This window comes from Triticum urartu, chromosome 7 (genome assembly GCF_003073215.2).
Source record: "Triticum urartu cultivar G1812 chromosome 7, Tu2.1, whole genome shotgun sequence".
NCBI classification, from domain to species: domain Eukaryota; kingdom Viridiplantae; phylum Streptophyta; class Magnoliopsida; order Poales; family Poaceae; genus Triticum; species Triticum urartu.
In genome coordinates, this window is record NC_053028.1 from 17264626 (window position 1) to 17285759 (window position 21134).

At 41.7% G+C, this 21134-nt stretch overlaps 1 protein-coding gene across 1 annotated transcript; it reads left to right on the top strand.

The window, feature by feature from the left end:
- The first annotated feature begins 18386 nt into the window (after positions 1–18386).
- LOC125525134 lies at positions 18387–19858 on the top strand. Its single transcript, XM_048690155.1, has 2 exons — positions 18387–19410; positions 19607–19858. Exons 1-2 carry the CDS (start codon positions 18391–18393, stop codon positions 19769–19771), a joined length of 1185 nt encoding a protein of 394 aa, XP_048546112.1. The 5' UTR covers positions 18387–18390; the 3' UTR covers positions 19772–19858.
- The last annotated feature ends 1276 nt before the right edge of the window (positions 19859–21134 follow it).

A 21134-nucleotide genomic window follows, 5' to 3' on the forward strand; every position in this document is an offset into this window, starting at 1 on the left:
CCAACTCACACCTCCTTGTCAGTACTGCAACCTCCTCAAAATCGGTTGCGGATTTTCGTGCTGAACATTTTGATATATTATACGTTTTTTTTCTGACATCGTATGCAAAAGTTATAGCCGTTTTACGTTTTCCCTGCACTTTTTGCAAAACATGTCCAAATTTAAGTTTTTAAATTTTCCTAACTAGTAGATGTGGTAACATAACTACATCTCGAAGGATTTCAACTTTTGAAGTTTTTATCATTTTCTTTTGCTTTTTACAAAACTGAAAAGGCGATACATGGGGGGGGGTAGGATTTGAAAATTGCACCATTAGTACCTGACACCATTAGTTCCGGTTCGTGGCACGAACCGGTACTAAAGGTCTCAACTCCATTAGTACCAGTTCGTGGCACGAACCGGCACGAACCGGTACTAAAGGTCTCAACTCCATTAGTACCGGTTCGTGGCACGAACCGGTACTTTTTGCAAAACATGTCCAAATTTAAGTTTTTAAATTTTCCTAACTAGTAGATGTGGTAATATAACTACATCTCGAAAGATTTCAACTTTTGAAGTTTTTATCATTTTCTTTTGCTTTTTACAAAACTGAAGAGGCGATACACGGGGGGGGGGGGGTAGGATTTGAAAATTGAACCATTAGTACCGGTTCGTGGCACGAACCGGTAATAAAGGTCTCAACCCCATTAGTACCGGTTCGTCGCACGAATCGGTACTAAAGGTTAGACCTTTAGTACCTGTTCATGCCACGAACCGGTACTAATGGGCATCGCACCCTTTAGTACCGGTTTGTGTCTCAAACCGGGACTAAAGGTCCCATTTGAACCGAGAGTAATGTCTTTCCGACGCCCTCGCCGCTCGAACCGGGACTAATGCTCACATTAGTCCCGGTTCGTAACGAAACCGGGATTAATGCCTTTTCTGGCCTGAACCTTTGCCCCCTTTTCTACTAGTGAGTAGCGCTCTAGGTGAAACAAGCGCTACTACTATAATTGCCACGGATTTGCCCCCAGGCTAGATATAGTAGTAGCGCCCTTCCCTGGACGCGTTGCTGCTAAAGTACTTAGCAGCAGCGTGTTTCTGCAAAACTCGCTGCTGCTAAGTGTTGCACCTAATTTAGTTTAGTCCCATACTACTAAGCGAACAAGGTGTTTACCACCTTAAATATGTTGACTATTTGGATTCTACACAAAAAGATCAATGATGACCAACGTATATTTTTGATGCGTGCTTAGACTTAGCAGTAGCGTTTTTCCTAAAAACGTGCTATAGCTACTTTAGCTATAGCGCGTTTCCTGAAGTGCGCTACTGCTAGTTCGACTTAACCACCCGCCCGCTCAAAATTTCGCTAAGTCCTCCTCCCCCCCCACTGTTCCCCTACTCTGTCGCCGCCGCCCAAGCCCGAGCTTGCCCTCACCGCCGCCGCCCGAGGCCGCCGTCAACCTCACCGCCGCCGCCCGCCGCCACTCTCGACCTCACCGTCGCCGCCGCCTCCCCCACCCCTCCGCTCTCGACCTCACCGTCGCTCTCGACCTCACCGTCGCTGCCGCCTCCCCCAACCCTGTCGCCGCCTCCCGATCCCGAGCCCGCCCTCGCTGCCCCTACCTCTCCGTCGCCGAGCACCTCCCCGCCACCGTCTCTCCCCTCTCTGTAAGCCCCCCACCCCTCCCCCACCCTCGTTCTCTCTGCTTAGTTAGTACTAGATGTTTTTTAGTAGTAGTAGATGTTGATTTAGGGTTCATAGATAATGATTTTTAGCAGTAGTAGATGTTAATTAGTAGTAGTGATGGTACTAGTTAACTATTGTATAATGTAGTTTATTTTTACTGTTTTTAGTAAGTGTTTAAAATAATTAGTAAGTAAATTAATAAACTAGTTGAACTACTTTAGTTGTAGTTGAACTAGTTTAGTAAGTAAATTAATAAACTAGTTGAACTAGTTGAATTAATAGAACTAATGTATTTTTAGTAAGATAATTAATATAACTAGTTGAACTACTTTATTTTTAGAAAGAACTAGTTTTTTTCTATTTATAGTAAGTTTATATTTAGTAAGAACTAGTTGAATTAATAAAACTAGTTGAACATGTCATATTTGTTGTTATTTTTTAGTTTAAGCAATTATTCGGGATGTATTAGTGATAACTTATACGGTTTTTGCTTTTGCAGAAATCAAGGAGCCCCTCCATCATCCCCGCCATCGTCCCCGTCACCGACCCCCTCCGACATCGAGGTGAGACCAGCCAAATATCCATGTATATCTTGTGTTGCTCAAATAGGATATGTGGTTGCCCAAGTGGTCGTTCATGTTCAGTTTACACCTCCGAGTGGCCTATGTTTTGCCGGAGTGTTGATTAATTTCCGTTCCGGCAAATTTCAGGCGCTCGATATGTCCTTTTTAGCAAAGGTCATGCCGGATTTTTCCGTGAATTCTGGCATGACTTGTGCTAGAATATGTAGGAAATATCGAGTGGCCTGGATTTTCTCGAAAAATAATGATCTAATTTAGGTTTTTTAGTACATATATTTAATTGTACAAGTTTAATCTTTGAATTATGAACATAGGAAATGTCGTACTCGGACGACAGCAGTCTCCCGGGGGAGTGCAGCTGGTGCCACGACGATCGAGGTATGTGCGACAGGTTCGTTGAGCTGGACGAAGATCGGCGCTTCCGCACTAAGCTCGAGGAGACCTTCGATGTTGAAACGGTACGCAACAACGACAAGTGTTTTTTTTCATAATTAAGCATGACTTCAACTATTTCAACATCTAATTTTCCTTTACAATTCTACTAGCTTATCCCATGCCATGCAAGACGCTATGTCTTGGAGAGGATGGGTTTTGAAGACCATGAAAATTTTCAAACAAATAAAATACACCTAAGGACCCATCATGATATCGATTTTGAAGTAAATTTGTACAATTCTCAGAGCGTAACCCATTTTGGTTGCCAAAATTAGGAAGCACTTTGCAAAATGTATGGTTTTTATGAGGGTATGATTGTCACCATGGATCTTGGTGATCCTGACATCAAGCAAGACAATATGGACATTTGGGTCCTTGTTGATACGCTTGCGATTCTACCGCAATGTGAGTTTCTCAAACATAGTTATTAACTAATTTATATTGTTTATTTCAAAATAGTTGACAGCTTATTTCCATTGACAGCTTATTTTGAATCTTCAAAGAATGTGCAGAAGATGGTAGACAAAACCCACTACACTGATGGCTCCGAATTAACTTATAAGGAGAAAAGTCATCTGATTGCTTATTGTACTTATCTTGAGAATTACAATACCTATTATCGAACTCCTCCAAATTATGGTGAATACGTGCCACTAGTGCACGTGTTGAACCACGGTAACTTCTATGGAGATACCCTGGTAAGATTTTTTACTATTACGACATCCGTGCATCTTTTGCATACTTCTAAAACTAGTACATCATTGCTAACTACGAAGTTATTACTATGTTTTTCAACAGAAAATCCCGACGGATTGTGTGCCTCATCTGATGTATCAGAATGGTCGCCTTGCAGTTCTGAACATACAGCCAGGTCAATCTAAGGAGCTCACCTATGCATATCGGATTTCTAAAACCAGTGAACACATGCTAATCAAAGAATGGAAAAAATGTTTGGACATTCGCAAGGAGGTTCTTGGAAGTAACATTAAGCGAAATGCAAGAATTGGAGACAGGATAATCTCCATTCTCCATAATGGAGAGTCAGGGGCTATCTTGTTTTTTGATATTTTACCTTAGAGAATATAGTAGGTCCTAAGAGAATGTAGTAGGTCCTATGAGGTACAATATGTTTATTATGTGATACAATGTGTTAGAGTTGATGATGAGGAGTACTTGTGATTACGACTAGTGACCAATTTGCTATGTGATGTCTCATTGATGAAAACGATGATCTTGAGGAGGTGTTATATGACAATGATGTATTATGATGATAAGTTGTTAATGATATGATGATGATGATATTTATTATATCATTGGGTGAAAGAACCGCGGATTAGTTTCAAGTGGATGTCCATCCACTTGAAACTAGTCCACGGTTCTTTCACCCCGTGATGTAATAACTCATTATGATGTAAATTTTTTTTCTAAATTCCTGTTGTATGAATACTTGTGTAAAGGTGTACGAATACAACATGAAATAAAAAAGAAATAAAATACGAAATAATAGTAGCAGCGCGGACAGGGAGAAGCGCTACTACTAATTACCAGTAGCGCTCCTCCGGAAAGTCGCTACTACTAAGTCAATTTAGCAGTAGCGTGGGCGGAGGCACGCTACTGCTATACGTTAGCTGTAGCGCCTTATCAGTAGCGCATCGCCCCGCGCTACTGATAGGCCTAAAACCCGCGCTGCTGCTAGGCTTTTCCCTAATAGTATGGTCGGGTCTGAGACACCTCTAAAAACAATTACTGATGTGCCTAGGTAATTTCATCCACTATCACGTCATATGGAGCCAAAAAACCCTTGCTTGCTCGACCAAACTACAGCAGCGTCAACATTAATCTTTACTTTCGATCAGAGGGGGGGAGGTAGCCTCGTCCTCACCCTTTCTGAGTTGGTCACCGGTTGAGGTCTTGCACTAGTTCAACTCAGCAATACATTCAACTCCAATAAGTACGAGTTAAGGAATCCATTAGTCGAGTAAAGGATGTTATCATGAATTGTTTTCCTGCTTGCATACCAAATTACTCATAAGGTGAATTGATTTATCTTACTAAGCACCTCCTTAAGCGCACATTGCATTGTACAAGGCCTAATGGGCCTTGTACCAATGACCTAACATGCTAGGCATAGGCTCACTCGCATCAGGAATCATGGACTCGTGGACAACGACCATCTAATCACTTGGTTAATTCTTTTTTCTTGTGCACACTACTGCGCCATCGTCGCTGTTTGCAACCCTATGCAGCTAGGGCACATGATTGTTCACTTCAGCGAGGAAGCGGTCGAATTGACGGGATGACGACTGTTGCCTGCTTCACCACCCAACCTTGGTACTCTACCTCAAAGTTAATGTACACACATCAATACACCAATGTAGGGAACAACATACAGTCTATCAATATCAGTCCTACATGTCAGTTGAAAGGCCGTGGATGTCGCCTAGAGGGGGGGGGGTGAATAGGCGAGTTTAAAAACAATTACATTATAGGCTTCAACAAATGCGGAATAAAACTAGCATTTAATTTGTCAAGCAGAAAATTAACCTAAATATATTAGGCTCAACTATGTGCACCAACAACTTATGCTAAGCAAGATAGGAAAACTATGTGATAGCAAGATATATACCATGAATCACCATGGATATCACAAAGTAAGTGCATAAGTAAAGGGCTTGGGTAATACATAACCGAGGCACGCAGAGTCGACGATGTATCCCGAAGTTCACACCCTTGCAGGTTCTAATCTTCGTTAGAGCGGTGTAGACTCACAATGCTCCCCAAAACGCCACTAGGGCCACCATATTCTCCTCAGACCCTTGCACAATCCAAGGTGTTGTGATTCCATTAAGGGACCCTTGAGGGAGGTCACCGAACCCATACAAATGGTGACCCTTGGGGGCGGTCACCGAACCCATACAAATGGCGACCCTTTGGGGCGGTCACCGAACCCATACAAATGGCAACCCTTGGTGGCGGTCACCGAACCCGTACAAATTGTTTGGGGCAATCTCCACAACTTAATTGGAGACTGATGACCCACAAGTATAAAGGATTAATCGTAGTCCTTTTGATAAGTAAGAGTTTCGAACCCGACGAGGAGTAGAAGGAATCAATAAGCGGTTTTCAGCAAGGTATTCTCTGCAAGTGCTGACAAATGGTTATGACAGATAGTTTGATAGCAAAATAATTTGTAACAAGTAACAATAGTAACAAGGTGCAACAAGGTGCCCCAATCCTTTTATTGCAAAGGACAAGCCAGAAGTACTTCTTAAAGTGAGCAAAACATTCTCGAGGACACATGGGAATCTCGTCTAGTTAACTTCATCACGATTCATTGACTCACGTTCACTACTTTGATAAGTTATTATGTGGGTGGACCGGTGCTAAGGTGTTATTCTTAATTTAACAAATAATCTAGATATGCTTATCCCTTCTCGCAAGCATCCACAACTACGAAAGAAGAATTTATATAAATCCAACCATAGCATGAAACATATGGATCCAAATCAACCCCTTATGAAATAGCGCATAAACTATGGTTTAAGCTTCTATCACTCTAGCAACCCATCATCAACTGACTAATCGCACAATGCCTTCCCCTAGGCTTAAACATGATAATGTGTCATGTAGTCGACATTCACATGACACCACTAGAGGAAGAACAACATAGCACATCATCAAAATATTGAATGAAAACCAACTTCACATAATTACTTATAAAAAGACTTCTCTCATTTCCTCAAGAATAAAAGAAACTACTCGCACATCATATTCATGTTCATGCTAAGAGGAGAATAATATATGATTAACAATCTAAATATATGATCTTTCACCAAGTAAACCAACTACAAGATGTAATTAACACTACTAGCAACCCACATGTACCACTCTGAGGTTTGAGACAAAGATTGAATACAAGAGATGAACTAGGGTTTGAGGTGAGATGGTGCTGGTGAAGATGTTGACGGAGATGAGTCCTCCCATGATGAAAGGAACCTTGATGATGATGATGATGGCTTTGATTTCCCCCTTCCGGAGGGAAGTTTCCTCGGTGGAATAGCTCTGCCAGAGAGCAAAAGTGCTCCTGCCCAGGTTCCACCTCGAGATGGTGGCGTTGCGTTCCAAAAGTCTTCTCTTGATTATTTTTCTAGGGAAAATGGCTTCATATAGGAGACGATGGGCCATGGCCTTCTGTGGGACCCATAAGCTCACCAGGTGCGCCCCAAGGGGGTGGACGCGCCCCCTGAGCTTGTAGCTCCCTAGTGGGTCCCCTCCAGTGCATTTTGCTTCTAGTATTTTTTATCTATTTCAAAACAAATCTTTGGAAAATTTTAGGTCATTTGGAGCTCAAGAGAATAGCTATCTCTATTGTAGCTCTTTTCAGGTCCAGAATTCCAGCTGTCGGCAATCTTCCTCTTGTGATATAACTGGCAATTAAGAGAGAAAAGGCATTAGAATTGCATCAAAGGTGAAATATAGCTCTAAACATTAGAAATTGTAGTAGGAAAACATGATATAAAATGGACGTATTAGAGACCCCAAAGCTTTCCCGAAGCTTTACACAATAATGATTGAGCTTTGCGACACCACCAATCATCTAGGACACCCAAATACCCAAAAGGTATTAGTAAGCTTCTCGACTTTCACTTCCATGTATCACCGTGGAGAACTCAAACCGATGCAACTAATGCAATGGCAAGAACACACTAAGTGCTCAAGTCCCACATCTCTCAAATCCCACAAAGTAACGAAAGCTATGGAGGAATATGTGAGGAAGAACAAGGAGAACACGAAAAAACTCCAAGATTTAGATCCAAAGGGTTCCCCTCACTTAGACGTAAGATGGATTGGTGGAAATGTAGATATAGAATCTAGATATCCTCTCTCTTTTCCCTCAAAATGATGCAAGAACCATGGGAGGGATAGAGATAAAGCAAAGCTTTTGGAGGTCAATAATGCAAGAGAAAGCTTGCTCAAAGTTGCTAGGAGCAATGGTGAAGAAGACCCCCTTTTATAGTTGGGGCAAGAATACAACCATTATGCACTGGTCATGCTCAAGCGGTACTACCGCTAAGAGCGGCAGTTTCACTGAGGCTCATGGAGTAACATAGTGGTACTCGCATTCTAGTTCTGCCGGGGCGGTCCCACCGGCTACAGCAAGCCATACTGCTGCTAATTGTCAATAGGCTAACAGACAAACCAGCAGTAGTTCAAGCGGCACTAGAGCAGAAGAACCGCATCAAGCGGTACTACCGTTGGAAGCAGCGGTACTACCGCGAATTTGCAGAGGGCATACAGAAGACTAAACACAACCAGAGGTAGCCACGGCACCAACCACCGAAAGTACGGCAGAAGCGGTACTACCACCAGTAGCAAGCGGTACTACCGCGAAATGTCGAGGGGCAATAGAAGACTCAGCCCAAGCGGAACGCTTGCCCTCTACCAAAATACCAAAGCACAACAGTTGAATGCAAGTAATTAAGACCAAAACAGGCATACCTTCGGCAAATGAACTTTGATTTTGATTAACTCAAGCTTGATAGAAAGCTAACAACAAGAGTTGTCAAATCACAATAGAGGTGTGAAATCTACGTGAGTGAAGAACTCGCAAAAACTCCTACATCGAAAACACAATAGATGATGCATATCAAATCCATTTTCGATGAACTTGAACTTGTCACGAAGATGACCACAAGCTCCAAAACTCGCATAGAGAAAATCCAAACAAGAACCAAGAAAGATGATGCCAATGAAGCAATGGTTTGAGCTCTCTATGAATGATACGATCAAGCTACTCACTCGAGAGCCCCCTTGATAGTACGTCAATCAATCCTTCAACCCGGTCTCCCAACTAACACCATCAGATCAGTAAAACAGAAAACCTATTAAGGTCAAATCTTTGCCTTGCGCATAGTCCACTTGAGCTAGATGATGATGATCTCGTCCTCCTCACATTGGACCACCTTTCTGATTGCGCTGGCACGATGAAGACTAATATATTGCTCCCCCATACTCCACTATGGGTGATCCTCTCTTTGGCACATCTTCACAAGTCCATTATCACTAGAATGGATGGCAAGCTTCAAGCATGTGATCTCTTTGTGATGCTTGCACAACACAACATTGATGACGATCACCACATGATGTCATCCTCCATGGGTTATCTGATATCTTCCTCTTGATGTAAGCCCATGAAAAAAACTAGCCCCACATAGAAACACCACACAAAGAGATCATGGGTTACATAAAGCATAATGGACAATTCTTACCATACCGTGAGATCACTTGATCTGACTCAGTACATCTTTACGCTTTGTGTGTTCATCAACTTGAATCCATTCTTTGTACTTAGTGTTGATCAACCTTGTATCTTATCTTCTCTCTTCATAAAGATGGTGTATTGAAGGAAACATGAATGTTCACATAATCTTGTTTTTCAAGACATGCTTGCAATAGACTCAACTCTCACATGACCAATATTTGTATAACTCCATGAATAACACCTTGGTCAACAAATAATATTCTTCTTTCAACCTTGAAACCAACATATGGTCTTCAAGCATTGCCTATGGATAACCTTTTCAAATATAACTCAAAGCAACCATTAGTCCATAGAGATTGTCATCAATTAACGAAACCAAACATTGGGGCACCATGCTCTTTCAACGGTGAGAAGATTAGAACAATTGCATAGTGCAATCTGCCGAGGGTCTAATTCATTAATTAGATGAGCAATATCATTACAAAGAAATCACTTTTTATTCAAGGATAAAAACCAACGAAGGCAACAGTAGATTCATTTCATAAATTTGTTGTTTCCTGCTACTGAAACTGAAATGGAGAATTAGGTGGCCGCCATCTCCTCGCAGGTATACTATGGTTTTAATTTAACGACAATAAAGCATTGGCATGTATTAATAAAACATTGATTTACCATGATTTCAAATGAATCTCATATTGAGTTGTTCTTATTTTTCATAGTCTTATGAAATTAAAGCAATTGATGCTTGTCGCTTGAGTGGAAATCTGAACTTGTGCTATCTTTTAGTTTACTTACTCCGCATAGCTCTGGTTTTCTGTTAATTACTAATGTATGGATCAAAATATGCTAAGAGGGGTGGTATTATAAATCTAGGTTTCCTCTTCCTTCACCCGTAAGATACATAACATCTCAAAAAGAAATAAAATATTTGATTATAATGAAAATATGAAGAGGCACATAGAAAAAAAATCTTTCATGTTCCAAGACCTACAACACTGAACATGTATATTATTGCCTGGAAGGGGCTTAGTAAATTGTCCAAATGGTAACAATTTTCTAGGTGGTAATGTAACTAGCTTTCATTCCGATATAGAACTAAAATGTAAGTCTAACTAGCTTCTAACTAAGTCCTTCAGATTGCGCCCAAGCATCAACATCTTGCTCGCTGGAAAAAGATTCCTGTTGCGCATAAACACATTCACCATTTCCCACAGAAGAATGTCTACTTAGTACCATCATAGCCCAAGTAAGCATCCATCCCAAGAAATCCATTGTAGGTGGTTTGTCTGAAGGAGCATAACACCATTGCTCGCCTCTAGGATGACAACAACCCTAGCACTGGTGAGGGCATTGAGGTTAGCAGCGCTCTTGAACAAACCATTGCGCCTCTTGAAGAAGGAGCCATCACGCTCTTTGTCATCATGGATGTATGTGACACCTGACCGCCTCTCCCTCCTTGGCATACTAAATCCCATGAAGAAAATGAAACTTACTACTATAAACAGGAGCAACAAGAATCTACAAAATGTTAGAGATTTACCAAAACCATTGGCTAACGACATGTTAGTGGGAGATATGCGGAGATGTGCTCCCCTTATATAGAATTATCACCCCAAGGACCCTAAAAATTGTCCAGGTTCCATGTTTGTATCGGCATGTTGGGACCACTTGCCAGAGAGATTTGTAGAATAGTGTACAAGAAACATTGGTGTCAATTATACTTTTTGCAATACATGGACGATAGTTAAAGTTCATCATTATCCTTACATCCAAATTTATTAGAAATTGATATAGAAGAATTGCTATTTGACTAGAATTTGACCTTGTAATCTTTAGTAAGAGTTGACATAGATAATCTTTAAGCATACTAGTTTTGTACGGTATTGACTGCTAGCCATATATTCATATATGAGTACCTTAACATAATTCTTTGGAACCGCTAATGTATATATTGTTGCTATATGTGTGTATTCACATCCTTTTTAGAACCACTAACACACGTCCAAACAAATTATAAAATTAATACCATTAAATTATTTCTATCTGAGTACATCCATATCCTTACCCAAGAGCATTGAAGAATCAACGCCATTTTATTATAAAGCATAACATAATATTGGTCAATTACTTTTGATTGATAATTGCATCAAAATACTTTAGTGCTCCCATTTATTACAATTAAAACATTTAATTAATACATTAAATCATGTAAGATCACATTGGTTACATCCAAATCCTCAACTAAGAACCATGCCGTGGGGAAGTGGTATTTTTTTGAGAAATGTAGAAGTGGTCATTTAGTCCATAATATGTCATCAGAGAATGCAACTTGCTTTGGGCCTCTTTGCCTTTACTAGAAAATGAGTGAATCCATCCATCTGGCTTTTCAGGGCCAAATTTTGAAATACCTAGTACCAAGGTTATAGCATGGAGGTTGGAGCAGTTTTAAGTTACAAAATTGACCAACCTACTCAGCGCAACTTTGAGTGCAAATTTGTTTTTAGCCATGTGAAAATCTCACATGTAGCACTCATTGTATTTAGAACATGTAGAACCCTTCTTAAGCTCCTTGGGTCCCTAATACGTCCATTTTACATCACTATTTCCTAGTATCATGCATTTCTCAAGTGTAGCCATAGTTTGCACATTATGTCTTAATTCGTATACCCTTTTACCTTCAATTTTGAATTTTGCAACAAGGATGGGGAATTCTGGAAAGCTGTCAGAAAGGACCAAAAGAAGGCTGAATGAAGAAAATATTTTTTCCTCGGATCCATAAAAATATGAAGTCCATATGCATGAACATAGAGCCAGTGGGCAAGGTCGAGGCCTAGGGGTGGCTTGTGGGCCCAACACACCTACCAAACATGCCTAGGTCCTAGGTCACATCACTTGGCCGTGTGGAACCCACATGGACCCCCTAGTCCCCACTTTGACGGCCCTGGTCTTATACCCGGGAGAAACCCCTAGCCTAATTATCTAGATTTTTTTGGCCGCCAAGGCAGAACATGGAGCACTTTTCCTCCGTCGGAGGGCTGATTCTGCCAAGATTCAACACCTCCAAACAGGGAAATTCAAAGTCATCGTCATCACTGGTGATGAAGGCATCGCATGGATCATCTTCATCCACACCATCTTCACCATATACATCGACAACACCATCTTCATCTCCAACTCATTTCAATTTATGAACAATTGTTATAGATTAGTTATTGTGATCATTTCATGGTGTTAATTGCTTCTTAGTAATTTATGCTTTGAGATTTCTTAGTTAAATAATTATATGTTAAGGTTGTTATCCATATCACTACCCCGCTGATCATGTTTGTTATGATGTACTATGAGTAATCCATTATGTTTTGAGGACCTAGGAGAAACTCTATTATTAGTGACCATGTAAGGTTGCATAAAGTTTAATGTTTTGATATTATGTTGTGGTGTAATTCACTAGTGGTGATGTGCGAACGTTGACTTAATGTCTTTTCATGTACATGGGCCTGGAGGAATTTATGGATGTAATATTAGTTTGTCTAGTCGAATTATAGGTGTACTGCCTATATAACATGTTCCCAACCTATGTTATGATTTGGTATGAATGTTTGATTTATCACTACACATATATATGCTTATAGTTATGTGTCACTGCTGCTTTGAGATGCTACTAGTGCACATAAGAACCATACCAATTTCCCTGCATAAGAAACACTCTAGTATAATTTCATATCCATTTTTATTTCCAATAGACTAGTTTAAAAGTGCAAAAAATACTTCTATGCCCATAGAGAATTATAAGAGGCTCAATGGAAAACTCATATGCATGTGTAAAATTATAAACTGTAAAATAGGTTCTAGTTTTGCCTCTAGGACTAGCTCAAGTATTGCATGATGATTATGTTTTCCTGATCATAGGTATTAGTTAAGTGTAACAATGATGCCGACAACATTGAGGGCATGATGTGAAAACGAGATGTTAATGTATGAACAATTCCTTAGACCATGAGAGTATTGAGTCACTTCATACTAGACGATGCACTTTGGGGTTATTCTAATGTCAACCATAATAGAGTGATCATAACGACAACTTACAGGTTCATCGAAAACGAATCATGGGACTAGATAGCTTAAGACTGGAATTTGCTCCTCCGACGATGGAGAGATATTCTTAGGGCCCTCTCAGTGTGACAACACCCATCATAGTCCAGCCAGACATATTGTAACTTGCTCACGGCCAGAGCACGATAAAAGAAAGGATAACAAAACCGGTAACGAGGAGACTGACATAATGATCATATGTTTGATTCATGGGATGCCGATATATCTCATGTCGGGTTTTGTAAGGTATCACGAAGCAAAAATAATAGCATACGTAACCACAGGTTCACTCGATAACCATTCATGTGAGTATAGGGGTTAACATGGGTGTCCACATGGTTCTGCTATTGATCATTGAACGAAACGTGTTTTCGTTCATATTTATATTTCACCGAACCTGCAAGGTCACATGCTTAAGGGTTATGATCTGTTGAGTTCTATTGGAGGTAGGAGTATAAGAAAATATCACTGAAAAAGGTTTCGGAGATAATAGAAATTGTTTTGAGAGAGATTGAAAGTGTTTTGGGGAAACCGAAAGCATTTCAGAGAAAACCGGGTAAAACCGGAAGGAGGCAAAGTTCTGGAGGACTTAATAATAATACAGGAGGGTTCCGATATTTATCGACAGCGCCTTGGGATTATTCTAGGCGCCATGCACTACCCAAATAAGTTAAAGCCTATTAGGGGGCAGCCACATGGGCCTAAAGGCCTAATAAGGGTGGCGCCCCCTTAGCCTTGACCCCAAGCTAAGGGGGTGCGGCTAGGAGTTGGAGGAGTCCTCCTCCTTGGCCGGTGCTACAAGGGAGTGATTGCACTCCTCCAAGTCGGCCAACCCCCTCCTACACCTATATATATATATATTCAAGGGGCGCCCCTACTGAGACACAAGTTTCTCTTGCAACTCCGGGGTGCCACCTCTCTCTAGTTCTCTAGTTCTCCACAAAACCGTGAGACGACACAAGGCTGCTCCTCCCTTTGTTTATTCGGTGAAGCCTAGCTCTAGATGGTGAAGTGCTGCCAGATCATCAATCCCGTATCTGTGCAATCCTTAGAGAGATTGTGCTTTCGATCTTTGTTCGAGGGACCGTTCATGGGACGATTCAAGGGACTTTAAGAATGATCTACACGAACTCTTCTTCCGCTTCAACTCGAAGTTGGTAATGATCAGATCTAACCTTGTATGTATATTCATGGGCCCATATGGTCACATAAGCACATAAGTTGCAAGTCTATATGAAATCTGCACATGTAAGTGGCTGGGTCACAAGCTCACAATCTCCAACCCACCGCAACTTATCCTTTTCAATATATCAGGCCCAAGGCCCAAATAACAGTTTGCTTCTGTCTTCTTCCTCCCTAGTCCCACAACAGAAGATAAAGCACGAGCATTCATCCATGGCGGCGTATGCAATTTCCAGCAGCTAGTTGCAGATACACACATTGCAAATAGAAAAAAAAATCAAAGCAGGATGGATCCCCAACTCTCCCTAGATGGTATAGCACAAACCGAAAACAGAACAAAGACATATATAGTATATATACATAGTATTTTTGCCAAATTTTTGTATGGCGGCCGCCAAACCTTGCCATATAGCTGGCTCCGCCCCTGTTTATCACTTAGATCTTTTATTTATTTTAAAAAATCGTAAATTTGAGAAAGTTCATCGATTTTGAGACAAAGTTCATCGTTTTTGAAGAAAAGTTTAGAAACTTAAAAAAAGTTCGTCGATTATGAGGAAAAGTCATCATTTTTGAAGAAAACTTCGCAAACGTAAAAGGTTCATCAATTTTGAAAAATTTTTATGAAAAAGAGAAAAAGTTCATCTTTTTTAAGAAGAGTTCATCAATTTTGAAACAAAATTCTTCAATATTGAAAAATAGTTCATCAATATTCAAAAAAGTTCATTGATTTAGACAAAAGTAAATTCACTTTAAAAAATAATTAACTGATTTTGAAAAAGTTCACAATTTTGAAGAAAAAATTCATCAATTTTGACAATATTTCATCAAATTGGAAAATAGTTCATCAAATTTGAAAAAAGTTCATAAATTAAAAAAAAGGTCATCAAATTCAGAAAAAAAAAAGAATCACCAAATTCGGAAAAAATCTTCAATTTTTTAAAAAGTTAACCAATATTAAAAAAAAGTTTGTGCATTTTAAAAAACTTTATCGAAGTTCAAAAGAAGTATATCAAATTGAAAAAAAGGTTTATCAATTTTGAAAAAATGTCAAAGTATCTGAAAAAAGTTCATGAAACACGGAAGAAGAAAAAAGAGAAAAGAAAATAAAAAGGAAAAAAATTAGAAGATAAAGAAGCGATGGAATTAAGCACATGAAGTTGGCGTGGCTGGCACGTTTGCAAATGGTATTGTAACGGGCGCCCGATTCGTCGGCGCTAGCTAAGGGGACGAAGTTATTAATCAAGGAGCACTCTTGGCAAAGGTCACTCCCACCTCCTCAGGTTGCGCCACTTGCTGCAATCTATAAGTTTTCCATTTTTTTCTAGATCCGTTTATTTAAAATATTTTATCTTTTAAACCGTTCGTCCAAATCTCGAACCGTTTTTACCGTTGGGTTCCTCGCGTCAAGATCTTCAGAACTAAATGGCATGTTGATATGTTTTGACGAACTTTTCATGAAAAATCCATACGAAAAAACCAAACAAAAAGAACCGGGAGCACTATTTTTCCTTTCCGAAAGAGCCCGATTGTGCCTCTCACGGAAGGAAATCTGTGCCTCCACAAGAAGCAAATCCATGCCTCTCGTCGAAGAAAAAAACACATTTTTGTGTGTCTCTGGCAGGCATGACCATGCCTCTCGCGGAAGTAAAAAAACGCGTTTTTTTCGTTTCTAAGAGGCACGACTGTGCCTATCGCAGAAGTAAAAAAGAAAATAAAATGCGTTTTTTTCGTTTCTAAGAGGCACGACTGTGCCTATCGCAGAAGTAAAAAAGAAAATAAAACGCGTTTGTTTTCGCTTCCGAGAGGCATGGAGAAAATCCGTGCCTCTCGTTGAAGCACAAGAAAAGAAAAAGAAAACACGTTTTTTTGTGCAATTTTTTTATTTTGTCCAAAAACTAAGAAAGATAGGTGAAAAACTAAAAAGCCGGAAAACCCCGGGAAAAAACCATATAAAAAGCCGAAAACATGTACGAAAAAATGAATGGAGCGCCCAGAGCATGACACGTAGCAGCTGCTGAGAGCGCACCAAGTGACGTGCTCTCAGCCCACCCCTGGTGACCCTAGTGTTATCATACCTGGGACAGGGGCCCGTGAAGCCAGAGTTGAAGACTTTGAAGTCTTTCTGGATGTACCAGTTGAAGGAAATGCACAACCTGAGCAAAAGGCTCCCGAAGAACAAGTTGATGAAGAAATCGAAATTGAGAAGGCTATTCTGTCTCCACTGAGGAACGAGCCCGTCGTGCCCTCCAAATCTATTGCGAAGGAGGAAGAACAGATTGAGGGGGAGCAGAGTGCTCCTCAAATGGAAATAGCCCCGGTCTCACCTTCGGTAGTTCCCACTCAGAAGGATGTTAGTCCTGCTCTTCGTTCCAATGAATTTCAATAGGGAGAGGAAGAAAAGAAAGATGATCAGCCGATGGCTCAAGCTGAAGCACGGCATTTCCTATTTGGCACCATAGGCGCCAGTTAACGTGCATTTTGTTAACTGGCGCATGTGGCGTCCGTAAACGGGCCGGCCCATCTAGGCGCCGTTTGACGATTTTTTTTTGAAAATTCTGTGAACTTTTTTGAGATTGATGAACTTTTTTGAATATTGATGAACTTTTTAAAAATTAATGAACATTTGTCTTGAAAATGGATGAACTTTTTTGATTTATGCAGTTTTTTTCAGTTCCATGCACATTTTCTAAAAATACATGAACTTTTTTTCAATTTCTATGAACTTTTTTCAAATTTAATGAACTTTTGCTAAATTGGATGAACTTTTTTCAATTTGGATGAACTTTTTTTCAAATTGATGAACTTTTTCAAAATTTATGAACCTTTTTTAAAGATATGAACGTATTTTTTTCAAATGGATGAACTTTTTTTCTTTAAATCTGTAAACCTTTCTTCATTTCATATTTTTATTTTCGTAAAAAAAATTAAAATTTTGGGCCAGCAGGCTAGTGGGCCGGCCTATGCTAGCAGCGCTGCAGGCGCCTGATCGTTAACGGGCGCCTGCAGCGCTGTATAGGAACTCCCCTGAAGCACCGCGGTCACCGTTTCGTGCTGGGCTGACTTCGGAAAAATTGAGCCGAAGCTATCGAGAAGCCCACCACCATGCCTATCCCGATGGCCCAACTTAAGTAAGCGGGTGAACTGTGAGCTACCAGTGTGGGCGGAGGTTTCCCAGGAGCGGAAGCGAAGGCGAGCCGCCGCCGCCGCCGCCTGCCGCCGGGGAAGCTGCCGGCGTCAGCCAGCAGACGCATCGCCGTGGCCGATCTCCACCGCCCGCTCTCTCCGTAAGGCCTGCTCCCCCCCCCATCCACTATAGTCTAAACCCTAGATAGCTCCATTCTAACTTTGTTCATTTAATCTCTTATCACGCATTTATCTCTTGCTTAGCACTTTTGCCTGTAGATAGAAATAGCGTGCTCCGTGCGTTTTTCTTTCACCGTTGGCAGGGTTAGATTCACGCAAGTGCAGGATATGATGTCATGTCAGGATGTATTGTATTTCTTTTAGCAAAAAGCAGAGTCTTTCGTGTACAATGTGCCCCGCGAAACGACGGGATGTAGCACGCATAACTATTTTAGTGCAATGAGCGTTTGCCCTTTCTATTGGACATTGTTGTCACTAGAGTTCCCGACAGTGACCTTTTCACTCTTAACTCTTAAGTCTCATGTTCTGAAGATGTATGACTGTATGAGTCCTCTGAAGAAGTTTTGGCTGCAGGGAGGCACCAGTCAAAGCAAGTTTCTATTTTCTGCGTGTTATTAGGCTTCTACTGTCTTGAGCATCAGAATCCACTGATGAGTTGGATTGTGGCAGCTCACTGTGCCCGAGGAACTGCCTGTTTTCTGCTAATTTTCAGCTCTCTACTGCATAAGAATAGTGACGGTGTAGCCCATGAAATTTGAGGCTTCACCCCCTGAATCCTCTTAACAATAATCATCCAAAAAAACCAAGCAGAATTACATATTTGTACTAATATGCATAACCAAGCAGAATTACGTATTTGTGCACAGGAGCATAACAAGTTTTGACACATGGCATATATTGGACCTGAAAATAGCATATGCATGGTTTTAGCTGGCTTTTCATCTTTCTCTATTTCATTTCTTCGTTGGCTCATCTTTCTAATTAGTTTCTTTGAATTTATTGTGTTTTGCAGAGAGTTTGGCACAATGCAAAGCCATAGCAAACTGCGTATTGCCTCTGCATCCGCACAACCTGCTGTGCTCGGGCTCCATGGTTGGGCAGACCTTCCAGATGGCCCGCTAAGCTCCATTCTTGCACTGTCAGGGTCCTTCCGTGATGTTCTTGCCTTCGCGGCAACATGCCGCTCTTGGCGTGCTGCATTCTCCTCATACCCAAACAAATCTGCCTTCTGCACCAGATTCCCACCTCTCCTCGTCCAATTCAATGTCTGTGTTCAAGCTCCTGATCTCCCGTCTAACAATGGCCATCACGAGCTACGTACATGTAAGGTCATTGATCCAATCAACAAGAACATTGCCCTTCGCTGCCAGATTCCTCAAGAAATTTACCAGGAGATGCATTTTGCTGGCATTTCGTATGGTCAACTAATTTGCGGCCGTGCAGGATATTGTCTTGTTGTTGATGTGTTTAGTGGTGCCGTGGTTTCTCCCCCACGTCTCCCATTCAGCGGTGATTTTGAGTTTGGGAGGGAGTTCTACTTCAGTGGCATTTTGACGGCTCCCATTGCATCACCCAACTCACACCTCCTTGTCAGTACTGCAATCTCCCTGTTTGATTGGCCGGTCGGAAGTAACTCTTGGTCTGAACTCCAGCTTTCTGATGAATCGATAGAACAGATTGTGGAATTCAATGGTCAGTTCATCGCCATGGATGATTGTTATAAGATCTACGCTTTGCAGCTGTCCCCCCAGCTTGGTCTGCAGGAGATAACAACTGAGTGGGTCGGTGACCAGCCCCCAAGCTCGTACACGAAACCATGGCTAGTGGTCTGCGGCGATATGCTTCTCATGGTTTCCTGTTTTTGGACAGTGAGCTCAGGCAGCTCAGTAGTAAAATGTATACCCCACCACCTTGACATGTCGACCAATCCTACAAAATGGGTCGAGGTAAACCAGCTGGATAATTGGGCACTCTTTGTTGGGGGTGATATGAGGAGCCAGCCGTTTTCTTGCATGAGCCCGGAAAGATGGGGCGGGAGGAGCAAGTGGTTGTACCAAGGTTGTCAGAATCGCGATTCTGTTATATGATTCTACGACTTTACGATCCAAACTAACCCCTCTGATTCTACGATTTTAGTTCATAGAATCTACGTTTTTACGATCCTGATAGTGAAGATTCTACGATTTGCGATCCTACCATCAGAACTCCGATCCGATTCAAAATCGGGATTCTGACAACCTTGGGCTGTACTATGCTGGACGTAGCTCTTTTATTGTACATGGAGTGGGTGATGAGCGGGCTCCTTCTACCGGCCCCAAGGTAGAGTACGAGAGAAGACGGCCCCGGGCCGGCAAGCTGCAGCCCCTTTGGGTGTATCCAAGCATGTTCTACACTGATGCGCAGTGACCATCGCGTGCATCGACGGCTTGCTGCTCCACAAGCTCCTGATGAAAATCCCCCCCTACAACACAGAGTAGGGGCTTTTGCAACTTGGGCGGTTGTCACGCCCTCGATGCGGCTATATCTCCCACGTGTCGAAGCACGACTTAGAGGCATAACCGCATTGAAAGCAATGTCGCAAGTGAGGTAATCTTCACACAACCCATGTAATACATAAGAGAAAGATACAATAGTTGGCTTACAATCGCCACTTCACACAATTACATGAATAAAGCATTACATCATCCAAATACACTCAAGGTCCGACTACGGAACCAAAATAAAAGAAGAACCCCAAATGCAACAAAGGATCCCGATTGAACCCAACTAGGCTCCACTACTGATCGACTAGAACGAAAAACAACATAAAGAACAAGATCTTCATCGAGCTCCTCCTGAGCTTGGTTGCATCATCTGCACGGTCTCGTCGGCACCTGCAAACTGGTTTTGGAAGTATCTGTGAGCCACAGGGACTCAGCAATCTTGCACCCTCGCGATCAAGACTATTTAAGCTTATGGGTAAGGTAAAGGTATGAGGTGGAGCTGCAGCAAGCGACTAGCATATATGGTGGCTAACCTGTTCGCAAAAGAGAGCGAGAAGAGAAGGCAAAGCACGGTCGAGAAAGTATGATCAAGAAGTGATCCTAAACAACCTACCTCAAACATAACTCCAACAACCGTGTTCACTTCCCGGACACCGCCGGAAAGAGACCATCACGGTTACACACGCGGTTGATTCATTTTAATTAAGGTTAAGTTTAGGTTTTCTACAACCGGACGTTAACAAATTCCCATCTGCCCATAACCGCGGGCACGACTTTCGAAAGTTCAAATCCCTGCAGGGGTGTCCCAACTTAGCCCATGACAAGCTCTCACGGTCAACGAAGGAATAGACCTCCTCCTGAGACATTCCGATCAGACTCGGTATCCCGGTACAACAAGACATTTCGACAGGGTAAAACTAAACCAGCAACACCGCCCGAATGTGCCGACAAATCCCGATAGGAGCTGCACATATCTCTTTCTCAGGGCACACTCAGATGAGCCAGACGTCGGGTAGGCCAGCCTAGAGTTGCCCCTGGTAGCCCCGGACATCGCTTAGTTGGACCAACACTTAGAGGAGCACTGGCCCGGGGGGGTAAAATAATGATGACTCTTGGGCGCGCGACCCCCAAGGAAAAAGAAAAGGCTAGGCGGCGAATGGTAAAACCAATGTTGGGCATTGCTAGAAGAGCTTTACTTAAGGTGAACTGTCAAGGGGTTCCCATTATAGCCCAACCGCGTGAGGAACGCAAAATCCGGGAACATAACACCGATATGACGGAAACTA